The 26,426-nt window shown below is 37.8% G+C and overlaps 1 protein-coding gene across 1 annotated transcript in view; it reads left to right on the forward strand.

Annotated features, from left to right (window-relative positions):
- Positions 1-26,426, forward strand: part of FAM13A (family with sequence similarity 13 member A) — a 311,477-nt gene that overhangs the window by 38,311 nt on the left and 246,740 nt on the right. The window contains 1 exon segment of the mRNA XM_070372152.1: positions 1,367-1,544. Within this exon segment, the coding sequence (XP_070228253.1) occupies positions 1,367-1,544 (178 nt within the window).

Below are 26,426 nucleotides of genomic sequence, written 5' to 3' on the forward strand. Positions count from 1 at the left end.
GGTGGTGTCATCTGCATATCTGAGGTGATTGATATTTCTCCCGGCAATCTTGATTCCAGCTTGTGCTTCTTCCAGCCCAGCGTTTCTCATGTTGTACTCTGCATATAAGTTAAATAAGCAAGGTGACAATATACAGCCTTGACGCACTCCTTTTCCTATTTGGAACCAGTCTGTTGTTCCATGTTCTAACTGTTGCTTCCTGTCCTGCATACACGTTTCTCAAGAGGCAGGTCAGGTGGTCTGATATTCCTATCTCTTGAAGAATTTTCCACAGTTTATTGTGATCCACATAGTCAAAGGCTTTGGCATAGTCAATAAAGCAGAAATAGATGTTTTTCTGGAACTCTCTTGCTTTTTCTATGATCCAACAGATGTTGACAATTTGATCTCTGATAGGTTGTCATTATTCCCTGAAAGTATCTTCTGTAAAGGATTTGTTTGTCCCTATGATAGAAAGTAGTATACAGAATTACTTAAGATGGCAACTTTACTATTTAAATATCGACAAAACAAATCTCTGAGAATTGAGGGAAACTTTTCACATGTCTGCCTGTGAATTTTGGTACATTGCTGGATGTTTTTGGCTTCATACAAGGTTACTGGGGCTTCCCCAGTGGCTCAGTGGGTAAAGAATCTGCCTGCAATGCAGGAGACACAGAAGACTAGGGTTTAATCACTGGGTCGGGAAGATCTCCTGGAGGAGGCAATGGCAACCCACTCCAGTATTCTTGCCTAGGAAATCCTTGGATCCTGGCAGGCTACAGTCCAAAGGGTCGAAAAGAGTCAGATAAGCTCAATCCAGCTGAGCAACTAGGCACACACAAAGTTATTAGACTTTTGTATGAAGCATATATCAAATTCTAAACTCTGTGACATGTGGGTGATTAAAAATCTCCTTAAAAATTTAAAGATTCTGTCCATTTTCTCTATGCACAGACCCCTGATTATTGAGTTTGGTGTCACTCATGGTGATCCACGTAGGTCTCTTAACATCAAGTTTTTTCAACCAAGAGATTCTTGTTTTTAACAGACTTGAAGGCAAAAATGAAATGGAAGATGTGCTATGGATAAAAGTCCAGCCGTTATCTTAATTTATGGCAAGAAAACACAGAATTGAAATACCACCCTATTTTATTCACTGAATAAAAAGCTTGTGGTTTTCAGGATGTCTTGAATAAGTCAGTTATTCTTGAAAATTAAATGCTTGAGGATCAAAGAAAAAGCAAAAATGCCTCTTTATAATGTCACATCTCAGTCCCTGGAAATGATTTCTGAATTAAATGTTGGGATATATTGTACTTGTGTATCTTTTTTACTACTGTTAAATATACCTGAGAACAATTTTTCTTCTTTTTTTTTTTCCCAGATGACAGAAATGATGCTCAAGAGAGTAACTTAAGAGCCTTAATAGAAGAGCTGCCAGATACCCACTACTGCCTCCTCAAGTACCTTTGCCAGTTCTTGACGAAAGTAGCCAAGCACCATGTGCAGAACCGCATGAATGTTCACAATCTTGCCACTGTATTTGGGCCAAATTGCTTTCAGTAAGTTGGTGAACTTTTGCTGTTAGTTTCATCACGTATCCCCTTTTCCTTTATAACTGCCTAAAATTACTGCGATGTAGAAGCATATTTCGGACTAAGAAGTCAACCAGTTTATATTGGAGAAATTCCGTCTTGGTATTGGGCATTTTAGCCTTTTTTTAATCCCAATTTTTGAGAAGGAAGCTGTGCCTTTTTATGAAACCATAATTTTTAATGTTTCAAACAACTTTATTTAAAATTCTGGGAATTAGTATTACTTTTATTAAAAACATTTAAAAATCAATTTAAAAAATTGATTAGAAAAAGAGGGAATGAGTTTGATATAGTATGTAATTTTTTTGTAAATCATTGCTAATGGGTGGAAAGTAGCAAGTGGAATATGTCAGTGACAGAAAAATGTAACTTCAGCTACATTTGTTTTCTAGGAATAGATTAGAAATAAACTAATCTCCTTGGTAGATGCTATATCACTAGGCACAAGAACTTTTCATAAAGCTTTATATTTTCCCTGTTATTCCTCAAAGGTGTTTAATCATTAATACACGAAATATGATCTTGAAAACCAGAGACTTTGCTTTTAGCTTTCCTATCAATATTTCTGATATCAAATACATTCCTTCCACTTATAAGGAAAGATGAAGAAAGAACATTCACAGTTTAAAGCTCTAAGAAATTCTCAACAAGTTTTTTTTTTTTTAATAGTATATCTGCTTATCCACTCCATTAATTTACAGACTCATTCAGCTGCATGGAACTAGTAATAGTACAATCTTCAGATGACTCTAAATATAAACTCTAGCTTAGATCATAGTGACTACAGGGTTGCAAGATATTTACAGTCTTCTGTGGAGAAAAGTTCTACCTAGAACAACTATCTCCTTTGTAATGTGAGAGAGCACCGTGTTTATTGAGTACAGTACTAAGTGCTGTACTCATTTATCTGATTGAGTCCAAAGAGGCAGAATTGGTTTATTTTGAAGTTCCCATATTTAGGATAAGAAAAAAATAGTTCAGTTCCTGTGACCACAGTTAGGTCAGTGACTATAGTCCATAAATGTTAATAAAGATCATTGGTAGAAAGTCTGCCATTTAAGGACAATTCTCACATCATGAAGCACTGAACAACAAACGAAATACTTTTCTTAATAACTTAGGCGAAAACAATGTATACATTGTATGGTCAATAGAATGAGATGGTCAGTAGATGAGGAGGATTTTTTTCCAAAGGGGAAATCCTCATTAAATGCTATAAATTTTAGATACAAGGTGATATTTTTAAGAAATCTACAATCATAAAGCTGGAAGAAAATACACCAGTAATATATGATTGGTGTTCTGGATACTAGACTTCTAGGTGACTCTTAATTACTATGTTTTCACATGTATTTCCAGTTACAGGTTATTAAATTTAGTTGACTAGGTAATATTATCATTGTAAAATATTCAAACAGTGTAGAGGTATATTGAATAAAAATATCCTCCAGTAGTTCCTCCCATTCCAACCTCCTCTCTAGAGAGAAAATTAGTAGCCAGGTGTGTATCCTTTTTGAACACAGCCATAATCTATTTTAAAATATGAATGGGATCAAGGTGTGTGTGTACTGTGAAGCTTGATTGTTTTTATGGTAGCACTAGAACTTTTAATGTCAAAAGATCTATAAACCTCATTCTTTTAACTATTAGATAATGGGAATTTATTCTAACTTAGCTCTACCTCAGTTGATGAGGGCTGAGGTTGTCAATTTTTTGATACTAAAACAGAATTATAGTGTACATCCTGAGTGTGATTCTTTATGTACAGCTCTCTTACTGCTTTGTGGGAGTTCCTTAGATCTTCTGGAAAATAATCTTTGGTCTGTTATAAACATTGCAAACATTTTATCCTATTCTGTTGTTTGTCATTTAGTTTTATTTATGGTGCTTTATAAATTTTTTAAATTTTAATTTAATGTATCAACTCTTCCTCTTTTTGCTTATCAGGATTTAGGTCTTAATAATATTTCTAAATAATATTAATTATGTTCTCTTGCTTAATAGTGATATATCATAAAAATATTATAACACATATTTTTCTTTTGTCACATTTATAGACTTTTTATGCTTAGGTTTTTACTTTCTCTAGAATTTTTTGATCCAGTTTGATTTTTCTTCCAGTAGATAGCTAATTATTACTAGACCATTCATTGAGTAGTACATCTCTTTGCTAATTTACAATACCAATTCAATCACATATTACTTTCCTGCATAAATGAATTTGTTTCTGGTGTTTGTATGTTTCCTTCCTGTTCTCCGTATCTTTACCCTTTAAGAGGAATTTTGGAGTCTGCATGGTAAGTGGTATCTAATTGTGGTTTTGATTTGCATTTCTCTGATGACTAATGACATTGAATATTTTCTTATATGCTTATTGACCATTTGTATATCTTTGGAAAAATGTCTATTCAGATCCTCAGACTGTTTTTACTTGGATTTTGTCTTTATGATTGAATTGTAAAAGTCCTTTGTATATTTTAGATATTAGTCCCTTATCAGATGTGGGATATGCATATATTTTCTCCTATGAGTTGTCGTCTCATTTTAATGGTATCCTTTCAAACAGAAAATGTTTAATTTTGATAAAGGCAAATATATTTAATTTTTCTATTGTTACGTATGCTTTTGGTATTGTATCTAAGGTTTTGCCTAACTTGTTAAGATTTTTTAAAAGAGCTTTATTGTTTTAACTCTTACACTTAAGTCTATGGAGTTAATTTGCAATTAATTTTTGTGTGGTATAAGAAAGGAGTCCAGTTCCATTCTTTTGCCTGTGGGTGTGCAATTGTCCTAGTACCATTTGTTGAAAACTGAATTGTCTTGGCACTCTTGTCAGAAATTGGTTAACTATATTGTTGCTGCTGCTGCTGCTGCTAAGTTGCTTCAGTAGTATCTGACTCTGTGCGACTCCAGAGACGGCAGCCCACCAGGCTTCCCTGTCCCTGGGATTCTCCAAGCAAGAACACTGGAGTGGGTTGCCATTTCCTCTTCCAATGCATGAAAGTGAAAAGTGAAAAGTTAAAGTGAAGTCGCTCAGTCATGTCCGACTCTTCACGACCCCATGGACTGCAGCCCACCAGGCTCCTCCGTCCATGGGATTTTCCAGGCAAGAGTACTGGAGTGGGGTGCCATCGCCTTCTCCGAACTATAGTGTTAGGGCTTATTTATGCACTTTAAGTTTTATTCCATTGATATATGTCTATCCTTATGTGGTTACCACACTGTCTTGATTCCTGTCACTTTTTAGTAAGTTTTGAATTCAAATAGTGTTCATCTTCCAACTTTGTTCTTTTCAAGATTGCCCCTTTTGTTTGCATAATAATTGTAGAGTCATATTATAAATTTCTGCAAAAAAAAAAAAAATAGCCAGCTGGGATTTTGATAGGAATTCTGTTGAATCTGTAGGTCAGTTTGGGGAGTATTATTGTTATATTCAGTTCAGTTCAGTTCAGTCGCTCAGTCGTGTCTGACTCTTTGCAACCCCATGAATCGCAGCATGCCAGGCCTCCCTGTCCATCACCAACTCCCAGAATTCACTCAGACTCACGTCCATCGAGTCAGTGATGCCATCCAGCCATCTCATCCTCTATCATCCCCTTCGCCTCCTGCCCCCAATCACCCCCAGCATCAGAGTCTTTTCCAGTGATCAACTCTACACATGAGGTGGCCAAAGTACTGGAGTTTCAGCTTCAGCATCAGTCCTTCCAAAGAAATCCCAGGGCTGATCTCCTTCAGAATGGACTGGTTGGATCTCCTTGCAGTCCAAGGGACTCTCAAGAGTCTTCTCCAACACCACAGTTCAAAAGCATCAATTCTTCGGTGCTCAGCTTTCTTCACAGTCCAACTCTCACATCCATACATGACCACTGGAAAAACCATAGCCTTGACTAGATGGACCTTTGTTGGCAAAGTAATGTCCCTGCTTTTGAATATGCTATCTAGGTTGATCATAACTTTCCTTCCAAGGAGTAAGGGTCTTTTAATTTCATGGCTGCAGTGTATGATGGTGATCTGCAGTGATTTTGGAGCCCCCAAAAATAAAGTCTGACACTGTTTCCACTGTTTCCCCATCTATTTCCCATGAAGTGATGGGACCAGATGCCATGATCTTCGTTTTCTGAATGTTGTTTTAAGCCAACCTTTTCACTCTCCTCTTTCACCTTCATCAAGAGGCTCTTTAGTTCTTTTTCACTTTCTGCCATAAGGGTGGTGTCATCTGCATATCTGAGGTGATTGATATTTCTCCCGGCAATCTTGATTCCAGCCTGTGCTTCTTCCAGCCCAGCATTTCTCATGATGTACTCTGCATATAAGTTAAATAAGCAGGGTGACAATATACAGCCTTTATGTACTCCTTTTCCTATTTGGAACCAGTCTGTTGTTCCATGTCCAGTTCTAACTGTTGCTTCCTGACCTGCATACAGATTTCTCAAGAGGCAGGTCAGGTGGTCTGGTATTCCCATCTCTTTCAGAAGTTTCCACAGTTTATTGTGATCCACACAGTCACATATTGGCATAGTCAATAAAGCAGAAATAGATTTTTTTCCTGGAACTCTCTTGCTTTTCCGATGATCGTCCAATCCATGAATATGGGATGTCTTTCTTTTTTTAATTTATTTTAATTGGAGCCTAATTACTTTACAATATTGTAGTGGTTTTTGCCATACATTAACATGAATCAGCCAGGGGTTTACATGTGTTCCCCATCCTGAACCCCCCTCCCACCTCCCTCCCCATTCCATCCCTCTGGGATATCCCAGTGCACCAGCCCTGACCACCCTGTCTCAGGCGTTGAACCTGGCCTGGCTATCTGTTTCATAATATACATATTTCAATGCTATTCTCTCAGATTATCCCACCCTCGCTTTCTCCCACAGAGTCCAAAAGACTGTACTATACATCTGTGTCTCTTTTGCTGTCTCGTATATAGGATAATCATTAACCATCTTTCTAAATTGCATATATATGCATTAGTATACTGTATTGGTGTTTTTTCTTTCTGGCTTACTTTGCTCTGTATAATAGGCTCCAGTTTTATCCACCTCACTAGAACTGATTCAAATGCATCCTTTTTAATAGCTGAGTAAGATTCCATTGTGTTACTGTACCACAGCTTTCTTATCAACTCTTCTGCCAGTGGACATCTAGGTTGCTTTCATGTCCTGGCTATTGTAAACAGTGCTGCGATGAACATTGGGGTACACGTGTCTCTTTCAATTCTGGTTTCCTTGGTGTGTATGCCCAGCAGTGGGATTGTTGGGTCATACGGCAGTTCTATTTCCAGTTTTTTAAGGAATCTCCACACTGTTCTCCATAGTGGCTGTACTAGTTTGCATTCCCACCAACAGTGTAAGAGGGTTCCCTTTTCTCCACACCCTCTCCAGCATTTATTGTTTGTAGATTTTTGGATGGCAGCTATTCTGACTGGGATGAGATGGTACCTCATCGTAGATTTGACTTGCATTTCTCTGATCATGAGTGATGTTGAGCACCTTTTCATGTGTTTGTTAGCCATCTGTATGTCTTCTTTCGAGAAATGTCTGTTTAGTTCTTTGGGCCATTTTTTGATTGGGTCGTTTACTTTTTTTGCAGTTGAGCTGCAGGAGTTGTTTGTATATTTTTGAGATTAATTCTTTGTCAGTTGGTTCATTTCCTATTATTTTCTCCCATTCTGAAGGCTGTCTTTCACCTTGCTTATAGTTTCCTTCCTTGTGCAAAAGATTTTAAGTTTAATTAGGTCCCACTGTTTATTTTTGCTTTTATTTCCATTACTCTGGGAAGTGGGTGATAGAGGATCCTGCTATGATTTACATCAGAGAGTGTTTTGCCCATGTTTTCCTCTAGGAGTTTTATAGTTTCTGGTCATATGTTTAGATCTTTAATCCATTTTGAGTTTATTTTTGTGTATGGTGTTAGAAAGTGTTCTAGTTTCATTGTTTTACAAGTGGTTGACCAGTTTTCCCAGCACCACTTGTTAAAGAGATTGTCTTTTCTCCATTGCACATTCTTGCCTTCTTTGTCAAAGATAAGATGTTCATAGGTGCATGGATTTATATCTGGGCTTTCTATTTTGTTCCATTGATCTATATTTCTGTCTTTGTGTGTACCCTACTGTCTTGATGACTGAAGCTTTGTAGTATAGCCTGAAGTCAGTCAGGTTGATTTCTCCAGTTCCATTCTTCTTCTCAAGATTGCTTAGGCTATTCAAGGTTTTTTGTATTTCCATACAAATTGTGAAATTATTTGTTCTAATTCCCTAAAAAATACCATTGGTGGCTTGATAGGGATTGCATTGAATCTATAGATTGCTTTGATAGTATACTGATTTTCACTGTATTGATTCTTCCAATCCATGAGCATGGTGTATTTCTCCATCTATTTGTGTCCTCTTTGATTCCTTTCATCAGTGTTTTATAGTTTTCTATATATAGGTGTTTTGTTTCTTTAGGTAGAATTATTCCTAAGTATTTTATTATTTTCGTTGCAATGGTGAATGGAATTGTTTCCTTAATTTCTCTTTCTGTTTTTCTCATTGTTAGTGTATAGGAATGCAAGGGATTTCTGTTTGTTAATATTATATCCTGCAACTTTACTATATTCATTGATTAGCTCAAGTAATTTTCTGGTAGAGTCTTTAGGGTTTTCTATGTAGAGGATCATGTCGTCTGCAAACAGTGAGAGTTTTACTTCTTCTTTTCCAATCTGGATTCCTTGTATTTCTTTGTCTTCTCTGATTGCTGTGGCTAAAACTTCCAAAACTATGTTGAATAGTAGTGGTGAGAGTGCACACCCTTGTCTTGTTCCTGACTTTAGGGGAAATGCTTTCAATTTTTCACCATTAAGGATAATTTTTGCTGTGGGTTTATCATATATGGCTTTTATTATGAGGTATTATTGAGGTATGTTCCTTCTATTCCTGCTTTCTGAGGTTTTTATCTTAAATCAATCTTGAATTTTGTCAAAGGCTTTCTCTGCATCTATTGAGATGATCATGTGATTTTTACCTTTCAATTTGTTAATGTGATGTATCATATTGATTTGCAAATCTTGAAGAATTCTTGCATCCCTGGGATAAAGCCCACTTGGTCATGATGTATGATCTTTTTAATATGTTGTTGAATTCTGTTTTCTAGAATTTTGTTAAGGATTTTTGCATCTATGTTCATCAGTGATATTGGCCTGTAGTTTTCTTTTTTTGGCATCTTTGTCTGGTTTTGGTATTAGGGTGATGGTGGCCTCATAGAATGAGTTTGGAAGTTTACCTTCCTCTGAAATTTTCTGGAAGAGTTTGAGTAGGATAAGTGTTAGCTCTTCTCTAAATTTTTGGTAGAATTCATCTGTGAAGCCATCTGGTCCTGGGCTTTTGTTTGCTGGAAGATTTCTGATTACAGTTTCAATTTCTGTGTTTGTGATGGGTCTGTTAAGATTTTCTATTTCTTCCTGGTCCAGTTTTGGAAAGTTATACTTTTCTAAGTATTTGTCCATTTCTTCCAAGTTGTCCATTTTTTTGGCATATAGTTGCTGATAGTAGTCTCTTATGATCCTTTGTATTTCTGTGTTGTCTATTGTGATCTCTCCATTTTCATTTCTAATTTTGTTGATTTGATTCTTCTCCCTTTGTTTCTTGATGAGGCTGACTAATGGTTTGTCTATTTTATCTTCTCAAAGAACCAGCTTTAGGCTTTGTTGATTTGGGCTATGGTCTCCTTTGTTTCTTTTGCATTTATTTCTGCCCTAATTTTTATAATTTCTTTCCTTCTACTAACCTGGGGTGCTTCATTTCTTCCTTTTCTGGTTGCTTTAGGTGTAGAGTTAGGTTATTTATTTGATTTCTCTCCTGTTTCTTGAGGTAGGCTTGTATTGCTATGAACCTTCCCCTTAGCACTGCTTTTACTGAATCCATAGGTTTCGGATTGTTGTGTTTTCATTTTCATTAGTTTCTATACATATTTTGATTTCTTTTTTGATTTCTTCTGTGATTTGTTGGTTATTCAGAAATGTGTTGTTTAGCCTCCATATGTTGGCATTTTTAATAGTTTTTTTTCCTGTAGTTGATATCTAATCTTACTGCATTGTGATAAGAAAAGATGCTTGATATAATTTCAATTTTTTTGAATTTACCAAGGCTAGATTTATAGCTCAGGATGTGATCTATCTTGGAGAAGGTTCTGTGTGCACTTGAGAAAAAGGTGAAATTCATTGTTTTGGGGTGAAATGTCCTATAGATATCAATTAGGTCTAACTGGTCCATTGCATCTTTTAAAGTTTGTGTTTCCTTGCTAATTTTCTGTTTAGTTGATCTATCCATAGGTGTGAGTGGGGTATTAAAGTCTCCCACTTTTATTGTGTTATTGTTAATTTCTCCTTTCATTCTTGGCAGCATTTGCCTTACATATTGCAGTGTTCCTATGTTGGGTGCATATATATTTATAATTGTTATATCTTCTTCTAGGAGTGATCCTTTGATCATTATGTAGTGTCCTTCTTTTTCTCTCTTCACAGCCTATATTTCAATGTTTATTTTATCTGATATGAGTATTACTACTCCTGCTTTCTTTTGGTCTCCATTTGCGTGGAATATCTTTTTCCAGCCCTTCATTTCAGTCTGTATGTGTCTCTAGGTTTGAGGTGGGTCTCTTGTAGACAATATATATAGGGGTCTTATTTTTGTATCCATTCAGCCAGTCTTTGTCTTTTGGTTGGAGCATTCAACCCATTTACATTTAAGGTAATTATTGATAAGTGTGATCCCATTGCCATTTACTTTGGTTTTTTTGGGTTCAAGTTTATATACCTTTCCTGTGTTTCCTGACTAGAGAAGATCCTTTAAGATTTGTTGAAGAGCTGATTTGGTGGTGCTGAATTCTCTCAGCCTTTTTTGTCTGTAAAGCTTTTGATTTCTCCTTTATATTTGAATGAGATCCTTGCTGAGTACAGTAATCTGGGCTGTAGGTTATTTTCTTTCATCACATACTTAAAGTATGTCCTGCCATTCCCTCCAGGCCTGAAGAGTTTCTATTGAAAGATCAGCTGTTATTCTTATGGGAATCCCTTGTGTGTTATTTGTTGTTTTTCCCTTGCTGCTTTTAATATTTGCTCTTTGTGTTTGATCTTTGTTAATTTGATTAATATGTGTCTTGGGGTGTTTCACCTTGGGTTTATCCTGTTTGGGGCTCTCTGGGTTTCTTGGACTTAGGTGGCTATTTCCTTCCCCATTTTAGGAAGTTTTCAACTATTATCTCCTCATGTATTTTCTCATGGCCTTTCTTTTTGTCTTCTTCTTCTGGGACTCCTATGATTCGAATGTTGGGGCATTTAACATTGTCCCAGAGGTCTCTGAGGTTGTCCTCATTTCTTTTAATTCTTTTTTCTTTTTTCCTCTCTGTTTTATTTATTTCTACCATTCTATCTTCTACCTCACTTATCTTATCTTCTGCCTCAGTATTCTACTGTTGTTGCCCTCCAGAGTGTTTTTGATCTCATTTATTGCATTATTCATTATTGATTGACTCTTTTTTATTTCTTCTCCGTCCTTGTTAAACTTTTCTTGCATCTTCTCAGTCCTTGTTTCCAGGCTATTTATCTGTAACTCCATTTTGTTTTCAAGATTTTGGATCATTTTTACTGTCATTATTCTGAATTCTTTTTCAGGTAGACCCCTATTGCCTCCTCTTTTGTCTGGTTTGGTGGGCATTTATCATGTTCCTTTACCTGCTGAGTATTTCTCTGCCTTTTCATCTTGTTTAGATTTCTGTGTTTGGGGTGGCCTTTCTATATTCTGGCAGTTTGTGGTTCTTCTTTATTGTGGAGATTCCTCCCTGTGGGTGGTGTTGGACGAGTGGCTTGTCAAGGTTTCCTGGTTAGGGAAGCTTGCGTAGGTGTTCTGCTGGGTGGAGCTGGATTTCTTCTCTCTGGAATGCAATGAAGTGTCCAGTAGTGAGTTTTGAGATGTTTAGGGGTTTGGTGTGACTTTCGGCAGCCTGTATATTAAAGCTCAAGGCTATGTTCCTGCGTTGCTGGAGAATTTGCATGGTATGTCTTTCTCTGGAACTTGTTGGCTCTTGGATGGAGCTTGGTTTCAGTGTATGTATGGATGCTTTTGGATGAGCTCTTATCAATTAATGTAACACCAGGGGTTCTCTGGTATTCTCAGATTTTGGACTTAAGCCTCCTATCTCTGGTTTTCAGACTTATTCTTACAGTAGCCTCAAGACTTCTCCATCCATACAGCACTGTTGATAAAACATCTAGGTTAATGGATAAAAGATTCTCCACAAAGAGGTACATCCAGAAAGGTTTGCTGAGTTACATGGAGAAGAGAAGAAGGGAGATAGAGGTGACCAGGAGGAGAAGAGGGGGAATCAAAAGGGGAGAGAGCAATCTAGCCAGTAAACAAATCCCTGTGTGCCCTCCACAGCCTGGAACACCCAGAGAGGTTCACGGAGTTACATAGAGAAAAGAAGAGGGAGGAAGAAGATAGAGGTGACCAGGAGGAGAAGAGGGGGGTCAAAAGGAACAGATTTAGCTAGTAATCAGTTCCGTAAGTGTTCTCCACAGCCCAGAATACCCAAAGAGATTCACAGAGTCAAGTAGAGAAGAGAAGGGGGAGGGAGGAGATAGAGGTGACCTAAGGGAGAAAAAGAAGAGTCAAAAGGGGGAGAGGGCAATCAAGCCAGTAATCACACTCCTAAGTAAAAATGGGTACTGAAGATTGGATTCTTAAAGGTACAAAATTAATAACAAATACCAAAAAGCAAAGATTAAAAATCTAGAGTAGAGGTTAGACTCTCAAAAATACATTAAAAAAACAAAATCACAAAAATTATAAAAAATATATATGAAGTTTGCTTTAAAAATAAGGTCTTTTTTTTTGTGAGGTAATAGTAGATTATAAAAATGAATATTAAAGAAATAATAGAATACTTAAAAATTTTAAAAATTAAACATTTAAAAAATGATAATAGTAAAAATATATCTATGAATTTCTCTGGAGCTGTTGCAGGCAGTGTGGGATCAGTTCAGTTTCAGATAGTTCCTTGTTCTAGCTTATACTTCTCAAGATCTACAGACCCCTTCCAATGTACTCCGTGCTAACTACAGGGTTTTAACTGTTGCACGTCACTTCCAAAGCAGTTCCCTCTGTTTATTTTGGCTTCTTCTGTTTGCAAGTCTAAGTCTCTTCAGTGTCTAATTTCTGCCCTGACACAAGGGGGCAAAGGTGGTCACTTATTTAGGCTCACTTTTTCAGTCGTGCTGTGGAGAGGGAGGAACACTGCAAACAGATATCACTGGGGTGTGTGGGGAGTGCTCGCAGTGTCTCAGCTACACTGGGTTTGCCCCCAGCATGTGTGCTTTCCCAGTCTACACTGCTCAGGCTCCAGGTTGCTCTGCAGGAGAACTGTCTAAAGCGGGCCCTGGGTTGCATGCACTCCCCAGGTCTAAGCCACTCAGGTTCAGGTTCTTGGTTACTCCACGAAGGCACAGCCTCCGTCAGGCCTTAGTTTTGTGCCCGTCCCAGGTCCGAGCAGCTCAGGTGACCAGGTGCTTGGTGAGCGCACTCTCCCCAAGTGTGGTGCGTCTTATCGCCTCCCCTGTCCCAGCCTTTCGGTTTCCTAGGACCCCTGTCTCAGGTGTGCCGTGTGTCTCTTCTGGAGAGCTGATCTCACTGCAGCCCTCCTGGTGGATGTCAACCGTCCAGGATCCCAGAAGACTTGGTTAGCAACTGGGAGCCTGCTCGCAGTTTGGTAGAGGATGCTGTCTCTGAGGCCGAGATGCCACCTGCCTGCCTCTCTGTCTCCGGTGGGGCACGGGCCAGTCCACAGCCAGCTTGATCTCCTCTGGTATTCACTCAGTCCTTTGTTCTGTGAGCGGGCCTGGCAGTGCCTTAGGTTAGGGCTTTTTGCAGGAAAGTTCTCTGTCTCTCTCTTTCTCTCTCTTTGGCTATCCCACAGTTTGGGTTGCTATCTCAGTTAGCTCCCTCAGATTACCCTCAGGGCATTCAGGCCCCGTCCTTACCCTAAGCAATGCAGCCTGTGCCTCCCTGTTCAGCCCCGCCTTGGTGGTGGCAGATGCCTATTCTGGTTTCTAAGACAAGTACAAGTCCTCCTAAAGAATGTTATTGTTAGAGATTGGAAGAAATTTCTTTTTCCAAGTGTTGATAATTATTAAAATGGGTACTGGATTTTCAGTGGTTTGGATAACATGGCATAATAAAAAAATTATGCTAGTCTTTGTTCTGTGATTTGGTAGGTTTGACTTTCTGCTTTGTTATTCTGTTAAGTTTTCTGTAAAATGGGACCTACAGAATTTGCTTTGAAACTTAAGTGAGACCATAAGAGAAAGTCCTGGTGCCTATTAGATAATTGATAAAGTGGTATTGAAGTATATGTACAGTTAGTTGCTTTAAGGGGAAGATCAGGTTTTGCCATCATACCAAGCTTAATGAATTGGGCTCCTTAGAAACAATACAAGAGGCATGACTTTCTTTTTACTTCATTTGTCTTAGTTTTTACTTTCTTCTGAAATATATTATTTCTTAGAGTATTGAATATGTCTTTTAATATTTAAGGAAAATATTTTTTCTTATCTAGTAAAACGTCTAAATGCAAACCAACTTCTTCAAATTATTAGACATATATCTTGTGACCTCCCCTAGATTGCCTTGGTATTTACCAACCTCCAGGACCAATCTACCACCAGGGATTTTTTTTTTTTTTTTAAGTTTGGGGTTTTTAAATTTTATTTTTGTCGTGTTATTTATTTTTGGCTTCACTTGGTCTTTGTTGCTGCACACAGGGACTACTCTCAGGTTGGGGTGTGCTCGCTTCTCTTGTTTTGGAGCATGAGCTCTAGGCAGGTGGGCTCAGTAGTTGTAACTCGTGGACTTAGTTGCCCTGTGGCATATGGAATCTTTCCAGGGTAGGGATCAAACTCACATCCTGTGCATTGGCAGGTGAATTCTTAACCCTGTACCACCAGAGAAGTCCAGGGATTGATTTTTCACCTGCTTTGGGAATGCTGGGTCCTTTCCTTGGGTTTCTGCCTTGCAGTTGAGCCAAACAGCCACCTGCCCATAGCTTCCCCCATCACTTCTGGGCCCTGGACTAGGATTTGAATTCCTGATGGACTGGATAAAGTAACTTGGAAGTCTAGAACAGTTAAATGTCTCTGAGTGAACCATAGCATTGGGGAACAGGAGTGAGGAGGAAACCAGGTAGATGCCTGCTTTCTCCCTTCTGTGGAATCTTCCATCCCATAGCCTCTCTCCCCTTGTATCCCATCTAGTGAATTCCAGGCTCTCAAACACAGCATCTTTTAAATGAACTGTTGTGTGTCTTGGTATTCTTGTAAAATAGCTATGCATATTGTTTCTTGTTTGACATCCCCACTTGCTGCTTTTCCTCACCCTTGCTAACCTGTCCCCTACTTCAAAGTAATCTACTAACATTCCCATCCTTGCCTCAGTCTCAGATGTTTTTTGTTTTGTTTGTTTTTGTTGAGAATCTGCTCTAAGGCACTGTGTACCTGAAGACCCAGCAGGCTGTAACAATACAGGAAGAAAACTATTTTCTTTAGACATGGTGAGGCTATTGTACTTTAAGAATTTTAAAGAATAACATTGGCTATGCATGATTTTTTTTCCACATTCCAGCTTTGGAACCTGATTTCCTCATAAACAGCAACTCCACTATAAATGGAGAAGGCAATGGCAATCCACTCCAGTACTCTTGCCTGGAAAATCCCGTGGATGGAGGAGCCTGGTGGGCTGCAGTCCATGAGGTCGCGAAGAGTCAGACACGACTGAGCGACTTCCCTTTCACTTTTCACTTTCATGCATTGGAGAAGGAAATGGCAACCCACTCCAGTGTTCTTGCCTAGAGAATCCCAGGGACGGGGGAGCCTGATGGGCTGCCGTCTATGGGGTCGCACAGAGTCGGACACGACTGAAGCGACTTAGCAGCAGCAGCCACTATAAAATTTTTACTTCTTCACTATTATTACATGAATCCTTTGAGTTTGGGGGCTTTCCCAGTGACTCAGACTGTAAAGAATTCTCCTGCAATGCAGGAGACCTGGTCTCCATCCCTGGGTCGGGAAGATCCCTGGGGAAGGGAGTGGCTAACTACTCCATTCTTCTTGTTTGGAGAATTCCATGGACAGAGGAGCTTGGCAAGCTACAGTCCTTGGGATCACAAAGAGTCAGACAAAACTGAGTGAATAACACTTATCACTTTCACTTTTGAGTTTCAAGTTTCCTTTGAGAAAAATTATTCAAAACTGAGAATATTAGGAAAATCTAAATATTTGTATTTACTCTTAATTTTAAAATCTGTCTGTTAAATAGACATTGATGAAGAGACCAAATACCCTCTAATGATGCTTTTGCTGAGAGTTTGAGGGGGTTAATATTCTTCACATTTTGCATTAAACTCATTATGTAGACCCTTGGCATTAAATCAGCTGTATACAGTTTCCATCATTTAATAAAATCAATGACATCAAAATATCTAGTAATTAAAGCAGATCTGCTGATTTCTACAGATAAGTAAGCCGTTTTGATCAAATTCTACCTCATCCCTTTGCTTTCCTTGTTTTTTGTTTAGAGATCTATAAATTAATCCCATCCTTTGAAACAAATATTTAAATGTTAATAAGTTAATCAGTAATATTAAAGGTCTTTCTGATGCTCAGAGATTAATCAGTCTTAGATTTTTAATAATAAGGCCTTCGAAATGTGCTTCTGAGATACTATGTTTTTGCTTAGAGGCAGCATCAAAATAGTCTTAAAACTGCTATTCCATTCAGTTAAGTCGCTCTGTCATGTCTGACTCTTTGTGACCCCATGAACTGCAGCACTCCAGGCATCCCTGTCCATCACCAACTCCCAGGGTTTACTCAAACTCGTGTCCAGTGAGTCGGTGATGCCATCCATCTCATCCTCTGTCGTCCCCTTATACTCCTGCCTTCAATCTTTCCCAGCATCAGTGTCTTTACCAGTGAGTCAGTTCTTCATATCAGGTGGCCAAAGTAGTGGAGTTTCAGCTTCAGCATCAGTCTTTCCAATGAATATTCAAGACTGATTGCCTTTGGGATGGACTGATTGGATCTGCTTGCAGTCCAAGGGACTCTCAAGAGTCTTCTCCAACACCACAGTTCAAAAGCATCAATTCTTTGGCACTCATTTCTTTATAGTCCACTCTCACATCCACACGTGACTACTGGAAAAACTGTAGCTTTGACTAGACGGAACTGTGTTGGCAAAGTAATGTCTCTGTTTTTAATATGCTGTTTAGGTTGGTCATAACTTTTATTCCAAGGAGTAAGCGCCTTTTAATTTCATTGCTGCAATCACCGTCTGCAGTGATTTTGGAGCCCCCAGAATAAAGTCTCTCACTGTTTCCCCAGCTATGTGCCATGAAGTGATGGGACTGGATGCCATGATCTTAGTTTTCTGAATGTTGAGTTTTAATTCAACTTTTTCACTCTCCACTTTCCCTTTCATCAAGAGGCTCTTTAGTTCTTCTTTGCTTTCTGCCATGAGGTTGGTGTCATCTGGATATCTGAAGTTATTGATATTTCTCCAGGCAATCTTGATTCTAGCTTGTGCTTCATCCAGCCCAGCGTTTCTCATGATGTACTCTGCATATAAGTTAAATAAGCAGGGTGACAATATACAGCCTTGATGTACTCCTTTTCCTATTTGGAACCAGTCTGTTGTTCCATGTCCAGTTCTAACTGTTGCTTCCTGACCTGCATACAGGTTTCTCAAGAGGCAGGTCAGGTGGTCTGTATTCCCATCTCTTTCAAAATTTTCCACAGTTTGTTGTGATCCACACAGTCAAAGGCTTTGGATAGTCAATAAAGTAGAAATAGATGTTTTTCTGGAACCCTCTTGCTTTTCCATGATCCAGCGGATGTTGGCAATTTGATCTCTGGTTCCTCTGCCTTGTCTAAATCCAGCTTGAACATCTGGAAGCTCATGGTTAACATATTGTTGAAACCTCTGAGTATTTTGAGCATACTTTACCAGCGTGTGAGATGAGTGCAATTGTGCAGTAGTTTGAACATTCTTTGCCACTGCCCTTCTTTGGGATTGGAATGGAAACTGACCTTTTCCAGTCCTGTGTCCACTGCTGAGTTTTCCAAATTTAGTGGCATGTTGAGTGCAGCACTTTCACAGCATCATCTTCCAGGATTTGAAATAGCTCAACTGGAATTCCATCACCTCCACTAGCTTTGTTTGTAGTGATGCTTCCTAAGGCCCACTTGACTTCGCATCCCAGGATGTCTGGCTCTAGGTGAGTGAGCACACCATCATGGTTATCTAGGTCATGAGAATCTTTTTTGTACAGTTCTTCTGTGTATTCTTGCCACCTCTTCTTAATATCTTCTGCTTCTGTTAGGTCCATACTATTTCTGTCCTTTATTGTGCCCATTTTTGCATGAAATGTCCCCTTGGTATCTCTAATTTTCTCAAAGAGATCTCTAGTCTTTCCCATTCTATTGTTTTCCTCCATTTCTTTGCACTGATCACTAAGGAAGGCTTTCTTATCTCTCCTTGCTATTCTTTGGAACTCTGCATTCAAATGTGTGTATCTTTCTTTTTCTCCTTTGCTTTTCGCTTCTCTTCTTTTCACAGCTATTTGTAAGGCCTCCTCAGACAGCCATTTTGCTTTTTTGCATTTCTTTTTCTTGGGGATGGTCTTGATTCCTGTCTCCTGTACAATGTGATGAACTTCCGTCCATAGTTCATCAGGCACCCTGTCTATCAGATCTAATCCCCTGAATCTATTTGTCACTTCCACTGTATAATCGTAAGGGATTTGATACCTGAATGGTCTAATGGTTTTCCCTACTTTCTTCAACTTAAGTCTGAATTTGGCAATAAGGAGTTCATCATCTAAGCCACAGTCAGCTCCTAGTCTTGTTTATGCTGACTGTATAGAACTTCTCCATCTTTCTGCAAAGAATATAATCAGTCTGATTTCAGTATTGACTATCTGGTGATGTCCATGTGTAGAGTCTTCTCTTGTGTTTTTGGAAGAGGGTGTTTGCTATGACCAGTGCATTCTCTTGGCAAAACTCTATTAACTTTTGCCCTGCTTCTTTCTGTACTCCAAGGCCAAATTTGCCTGTTACTCCAGGTATCTCTTGACTTCCCACTTTTGCATTCCAGTTCCCTATAATGAAAAGCACATCGCTTTGGGGTGTTAGTTCTAGAAAGTCTTCACAGAACTGTTCAACTTGAGCTTCAGCATTACTCGTTGAGGCATAGACTTGGATTACTATAATATTGAATGAACAGAGATCATTCTGTCGTTTTTGAGATTGCATCCAAGTACTCCATTTTGGACTCTCTTGTTGACTATGACGGCTACCCCATTTCTTCTAAGGAGTTCTTGCCCACAGTAGTAGATATAATGATCATTTGAGTTAGATTCACCCATTCCAGTCCATTTTAGTTTGCTGATTCCTAAAATGTCTCCTATTTGACCACTTCCAATTTGTCTTGATTCATGGACCTAACATTCCAGGTTCCTATGCAATATTGCTCTTTATAGCATTGGACTTTGCTTCTATCACCATTCACATCCGCAACTGGGTAGTGTTTTTGCTTTGGCTCCATCTCTTCATTCTTTCTGGAGTTATTTTTCCACTGATCACCGGTAGCATACTGGGTACATACCAACCTGGGGAAGTCATCTTTCAGTCTCCTATCTTTTTGCCTTTTCATACTGTTCATGGGGTTCTCAAGGCAAGAATACTGAAGTGGTTTGCCATTCCCTTCTCCAGTGGACCACATTTTGTCAAAACTCTCCACCATGACCTGTCCGTCTTGAGTGGCCCTACACGGCATGGCTCATAGTTTCATTGAGTTACACAAGGCTGTGGTCTATGTGATCAGATTGGTTAGTTTTCTATGATTGTGGTTTTCATCCTGTCTGCCCACTGATGGAGAAGGATAAGAGGCTTATGGCAGCTTCCCTGAGACACTGACTGAGGGGGAAACTGGGTCTTGTTCTGATGGGCAGGGCCATGCTCCATAAATCTTTAATCCAATTTTCTGTTGATAGATGGAGCTGTGTTCCCTCCCTGCTATTTACCTGGGGCCAAACTATGGTGGAGGTAATGAAGATAATGGCGACCTCTTCAAAAGTTCCTATGCATGTACTACTACACTCAGTACCCCCAACCCTGCAGCAGGCCGCCACCAACCCACGCCTCTGCCGAAGACAGACACTTTTGGGCAAATCTGGGTCAGTCTCTTGTGGGGTCACTGCTCCTTTCTCCTGGGTCCTGGTGCACACAGGTTCTGTTTAGACTCCAAGAGTCTATTTCCCAGTCCTGTGTAAGTTCTGGTAGCTCTATGGTGGGGTTAATGGTGACCTCTTCCAAAAGGGCTTATGCCATACCCTAGTCTGCTGCACCCAGAGCCCCTGCCTCTGTGGCAGCCCACTGCTGACCTGTACCTCGGCAGGAGACACTCAAACACAGGTCTGTCCCACTCTCTGTGGGGCCTCTGGACCCTGGTGCACACAAGGTTTGTTTGAGCCCTCTGAGTGTCTCTGGCGGGAATGGGGTTTGTTCTAAATGCAAATTTGCCCCTCCTACTGTCTTGCTGGGGCTTCTCCTTGACCTCTTTCAAATCTTTCAGAAAAATAACACAGTTAGTGGTACCAAGTCAATAACTCGTAACCTATGGTTACATGATGTGTGTGTGCATATGTGTGTAATTAGGTATTTGGACTGCATCAATTAATATTAGATGAGTTCAGCTAAATTTGTAGACATAAACAGATAAGCCTAATAATATTACCATCATCCTGTCATCTACTGCTGCTAAGCAACTTTGTTTGGTTGGTGGCCTAAATGTTACTTTTGGGAAATTGGCAATTCAGATTGAAAAATGTAGATGGTTGATCTTTTAAAAAATTAAGCCCAAGTCCTAGTCTCATATATTCATAGCCTGTTAACATATCTGTTTGTAAAATCCAAGCCATTCATATAATTTTTAGCACAACTGTATATATCATCATCATCTATAAACATGTTTTTTAGCAATTAAAGAGTGGATAATTGGAGAATTTGGTCTTCCTCTGATGAAACCTGGACCTATCCCTTCCCTGGTTATTTCATTGCCTGAACTGCATTATCAATCCCTCGTCACTTCTAATTGTGATAATTAACTTTCCAGTTGCCTTTTTTTCCAAAATGGGTATGTTCATTTTATATTATGAAGGTAACATATATTAATTAAAAAAAAAACTTTTTTCATACCCTAAAGCCACAAATATAGGGATGAAAATGAAAATCATCCATAATTCTATACCCAGATTCAGTCACTGTTCATACTTTGGTTTACATGCTTCCATATTCTTTTCTCTGCATGCTCACATATATATTTGCGTTTGTTTGGTTAAAGATGGGGTAGTATATTAATACTTTATCACCTTTATTTAAAAATTTAATGTCATCTATGGTGGCATTTTTCCATACTTGTAATTTCACCTCATCATTTCTAAGGACTGCATAGTGTTCTGATCTTTTGATCAATATGCTTTACTTAAGCCATCCCTATAAATAGCATTTCAGAATTTTTTTCTCAGCAATAATAATAATAATAGGTAACATTTATTCAGTGCTTACTAAGTTCCTGGCAATGTTCTGGGTGTGTTTTTTTTGCTTGCCTATTTTATTCTTAAAATGCTATTAGGCAATTACTATTATTGTTTCTGCTCATGAAGAAACTGAAGCACAGAAAGTTTAACTTGCTGAAGATCACATGGGTAGGAAGAGGATTGCATCAGAAGTCTAAATCCAGACAGTCTGGCTCCTCGATTCCAAGCTCTTAATCACCGCTCAGTAACTCCTTCCCCTATAAACAGCATTGCAGAGACTATTCTTGAACATACATTTTTCACACTTCACTATTTTCTTTGAATGTACTTTTGGAAGTGGACTTGCCTAGTCAAAGAATATTTGTCTCATCAAAATTTTTTTTCATTGAGAGGTTGTACCAGTTCACGCTGGAGCAGCCACCTCCAAATGTGTTCCCATTCCCACACCTTCTCCAGTACTGATGTTATCATTCTTTTTCATATTTTTCAATATAGTAAGTGAATGTTATTTCTCATAAAGAATTTTACATATTTATTGTGAAGTTTAACCTATTTAAGCTTGAGTCCCCACACAATTTTTCTTCTGTGAATTGTCTTTTTTTCAGTTTTTCTAAGCTAGTGGGAGTTTTCTTTCAGGTAACTGATTTGTAAGAGTTCCTTTAGTAGTACAGCTATTACTCTATTGTTACGTATTGAAAATACTCACACCTTGTAAATCACAGTTGAACCTCATAATTCTCTTTGCCATAAAGAAGTTTAAAACTTTTATTAATCCTGTATATCAATTTGTGTTGTTTGGGTTTGGTGTTATCCAGAAAAGACCTACATCAAAGTTATAGGATATTTGCTTATATTGTCTCAATATTTTTGTAGTATTGTATTTTCATAATTAAATCTTGAATATATTTGGATATTAGAAATGGTATGGTATGGGAATCTAAAATTATTAAATATTCTCCTATATTTTATCTCAACATATTTATAATTTTTAAAATACTTAGGTACTGAATTCACTTTTAATAGTTAAAAGAATGAGCAATATAAACATTTTTACTTTAAAAATGGTATTCTTCCACTTCAGTTTTCTTTTTCAGGATTTTCCTGGGTAATTATAAGCATATATTCTCCCATAATGTCAGAATATTTTTCTAGATTAAGAAATTTCCATTGATTTTTAAGTTTAATTAGGTATAGTTGAGATATTTAATGTTGAGCCATTCATTCAGTAAAATGACGTATCTCCCCATTTAGTCCAATTTTTACTTACATATTTTTTCCTAAAATTGTAGATGCATGGAAAAAATATGTAAAGTTGTCAAATATACAGTGAAAAATCCAGTAATCCCAGGTAATACCAGAAATGCTAACTTTGAATGTTTTACATATTTTTCATACCTCTAAAAGAAAATTCAATTTATTAATGTCATGGCTGCTGTCTGTAAGATTTCAAGTAAAAACTAGTGCCATATGTCTTGCTTGAGCATAATCTTAAAAATAACCATTGACCTTTCAAACTTTTGTCATCATCTTTCAGTAATCACAAGCGACAGATTTAGGCACACATGCAAATATATATAAATATCTGCATTGAGACATATTTCCTAGCTGTTGACAAAATCCAGTGACAAATTTATATTCTCAGCATTACATGTGGGCGTGTGTATGTACACTTATATAATAATCTCCAGAATTATACCCCCATATCTACCTTCTGTATGTGCAGGTTCTTTTTTTCCCTCTAGTCATAGAGGAGCAGAATGCTATGAGTCCCTCTGTTATTAAATTAGTTTTGTGACTTGAAACAGTCATTTAACTTTTCTTACCTTTTATTTGCTATTAGGTGATACATGAATTTCTTTTCAGCATTATGATTTTGTTGTGACTTTAGGTTTCTAGAATTTTTATATATTTGGCAAATTTATTAACTTACCAAATATTTTTGAGTACATACTATGTACTAGCAGACCATGTGCCAGCTCTTGGCAAAACAACATGGTTCAGACCCTCAGGGAGCTTGTACTCTCTGGGGGAACAGAGAGACTCCTTAAATAATTATTGAATTACAGTTGTGATAAGTGTTGCAGTGGGGTTTGTAATAGAGATCCCAATCATGTGAATATATGAGTGTGTATGCCAGGGCAGTGGCTTGTGACTCATTCAAATTTAGCTGACTTAGAGTTCTTTCTCCCTTTTAGTGTTCTCAGCATCCTCCACGTTCTCTTCATTTCCTCTTTGATTTTGATAACTTCTTAACTGGTTTTCCTTTTCCCTCTCACTCATACAGTCCAAATCCACACTGTTACTAAAATACCTATTTGAAATATAAATCAGATCCCCTCCCTCTCTTATTTCCAAGACTTTAATTCAAGGATATTTCTTTCTTCCACCATAACATTCAAAGTCTTTAAGTGATTTGGTCCACAATTTCTTGTGTAGCCTCTCTTCTTCTCCTACTACTTCCCAAGAATTATCCATTAGGGATCAAGAGCTAAGCAGCTGTAATTAGATAAGAGTAAAATCTGGCTGAGCTAGAGTTTGGAAGTCATTCATTGTCTTCTTGAAGACAAACTGGACAGACTCTTCAAAAACAATGGCATGCTGGGAAATTTCTATACTAAGTGATAAGAAAAAACATTTGGAGAGATAAGAGGAATATAAGCTAGTGAAGCACCACCAAAGCCAAAGAAAATGGAATTTCAGGAAATAATGAACTATAGAAAGGGATCAAGGAGAAAGAGAACTGAGAAAAGAATCCTGGATATGCAGATATAGTGATCATTTGCATCATTCATTGTTTACACATAATGACACTTCTTATTGTTTACAAAAGAACAATCTTCAGAATAACACTATTAAGAAAATATTATGAGAAGCATAAAAATAAGTCTACCTCTGGAATGAAGGAAAAAAACGCTCTGTTTGTAGAATGAGTAGTCATTTTAAGGTGCATTAATATAAATTATGACTGGCTGAATTTTTCAACTTGGATTTTTAAACTTTAAATTTTTAAGCTTCTCAGCTTTTTACCATAACTTACAGTCTTTGTTAAATTTGTCTTGCCTCCTCTAAAGTTTCTATTAGATAACAAAAGTGGGGGGATGCAGATAGGTTTGTTGTCAAAGTAGAATGTAAATGATGGAGGACTTAGCTTGTTGTCAAAGTAGAATGTAAATGATGGAGGACTTAGCTTTTGATGAGTTCTCTAGAATCTGTGATTGAATAACATGTTGATTGGAATATATTTGTTTCAGATTGAGCTCAGGTAGAATGTCACATCACTTTGATTTTTAAAGATTTAACAGTTACAGTTGGAAAAAACAGAGACCCTGTTCATCGTTAAAGAGAAACTGGTGATATGATATCTCATTCTTCTTAATGTAGCTAGTAAGCAAAAATTTGTCCCTTGGTAAGCCTAAAGAATTATCTTGATGGGTCATGGGAACTATTCTGTGGTAAATCAAGATGTAATAAGACGTGGTTCAAGTTTTATGTAATTTGGCATAGAAAGACAGTGTAAGGTGGGAGGAAGGTTCTAGAGAGAGGCATATGTATACCTATGGCCAGTGTTGAATGAAGAAACCATCACAGGCAAAAACCATCACAATATTATAAAGTAAGTAACCTCTAATTAGAAATAAAAATTAAAACGGTTGACATAGCCAGACTGTCTTGGTTTAAACTTTACTTCATTACTTTCTAAAAGTAGGATCTTGGACAAGTTTTTTAACCTCTCATTTCTTTTGTTGCAAACTAGAAATAATAGTATTAGCTATCCTATTTAGTAGTTGTTAGCATATGCGAATATATGTGTATGTAAATGTATATATAGCTATATATGTATAATGCATATAAAGCTTAGAACAGTTCCTGGAACCTATTCATATTATATGATTACAGTTTAGTGATTTTCTAGAAAACCAGATTCTCTTTAGTTTGTAAATTTCCCCATGATAGGGCTTCAAGTCAATTGACAGTATTGTAGCAGGAAATTTGCCCTAAAGGTAGGAAAAAAGTATATTTTGGAAGAAAGAAAAATGTGCAGGGACATATAAAAGGTTAGGCACTATTATTTCCTAAATATAATTATGATATTCATTTCTAATATAAACCAATATAATTTCTTTGTGCATGGATTAATCTAGGGGATTAATCTTGCTTGTAGATGTACTTTTAAACATTTTTTAAAATATTGCTTACATTTATTTTAATATATTGCTTTTCTAGACCTTTTTTGTTTTCACAGAACTTCCTAGGTCTTTTAAACTCCTTTTTAACAGCCCCACACCCCATCACATCAAACATGTTAAAATGCACTGACAACCCATACCATTATACTTTATTTTAAAAATTGATTTCTGTTGAACTCTAATTGAATAATTCATATAATACTATAATCTGTTGAGTTTTCTTTTTGGATTTTGGAATCCTGAGATCTCACACATTTTCATTGTTTCATGAAAACTCATCATCCAGCTGTAGGCTATAATGGAAATAATGGCCCTATTTCAAATTTTGTAAAGCTCACGGTGACTCAGTTAAATAGTAGCTCATCTTCAGCTCTGCTCTGAGTTCCCTCTTCTTTATATTGTGTAATTAGTTGGATACCTGTTCTAGTTCTGTCTATATAAAAACAGCTTTCCCTGAAGAAATTAAAGCCAGCAATAGTGCTTTTCTTATTAGAGTTCATGTGTACCCTGAGACAGGACAGGGTCAGATTTAGTTATAAGAATATACTGATAGTATTGACCATGTGAAACCTAGTCTGCAGCATTTAGCTTGAGTTTTGCTTAGCTGCACCAACAGGAACATTGGGCGCACTGGGAGTTTCAGTTCAGTTCAGTCACTCAGTCGTGTCCAATTCTTTGTGACCCCATGGACTGCAGTACACCAGGCTTCCCTGTCCATCACCAACTCCTGGAGCTTACTCAAACTCATGTCCATTGAGTCGGTGATACCATCCAACCATCTCATCCTCTGTCGTCCCCTTCTCCTTCTGCCTTCAATCTTTCCCAGCATCAGGGTCTTTTCTAATGAGTCAGTTCTTCACATCAGGTGGCCAAAGTATTGGAGCTTCAGCTTCAGCATCAGTCCTTCCAATGAACATTCAGGACTGATTTCCTTTAGGATTGACTGATTTGATCTGCTTGTAGTCCAAGGGACTCTCAAGAGTCTTCTCCAACACCACAGCTCAAAAGCATCAATTCTTTGACTTTGGGGAGTTTAAACTGAA

This window comes from Bos mutus, chromosome 6, assembly GCF_027580195.1.
Source record: "Bos mutus isolate GX-2022 chromosome 6, NWIPB_WYAK_1.1, whole genome shotgun sequence".
Taxonomy (NCBI): domain Eukaryota; kingdom Metazoa; phylum Chordata; class Mammalia; order Artiodactyla; family Bovidae; genus Bos; species Bos mutus.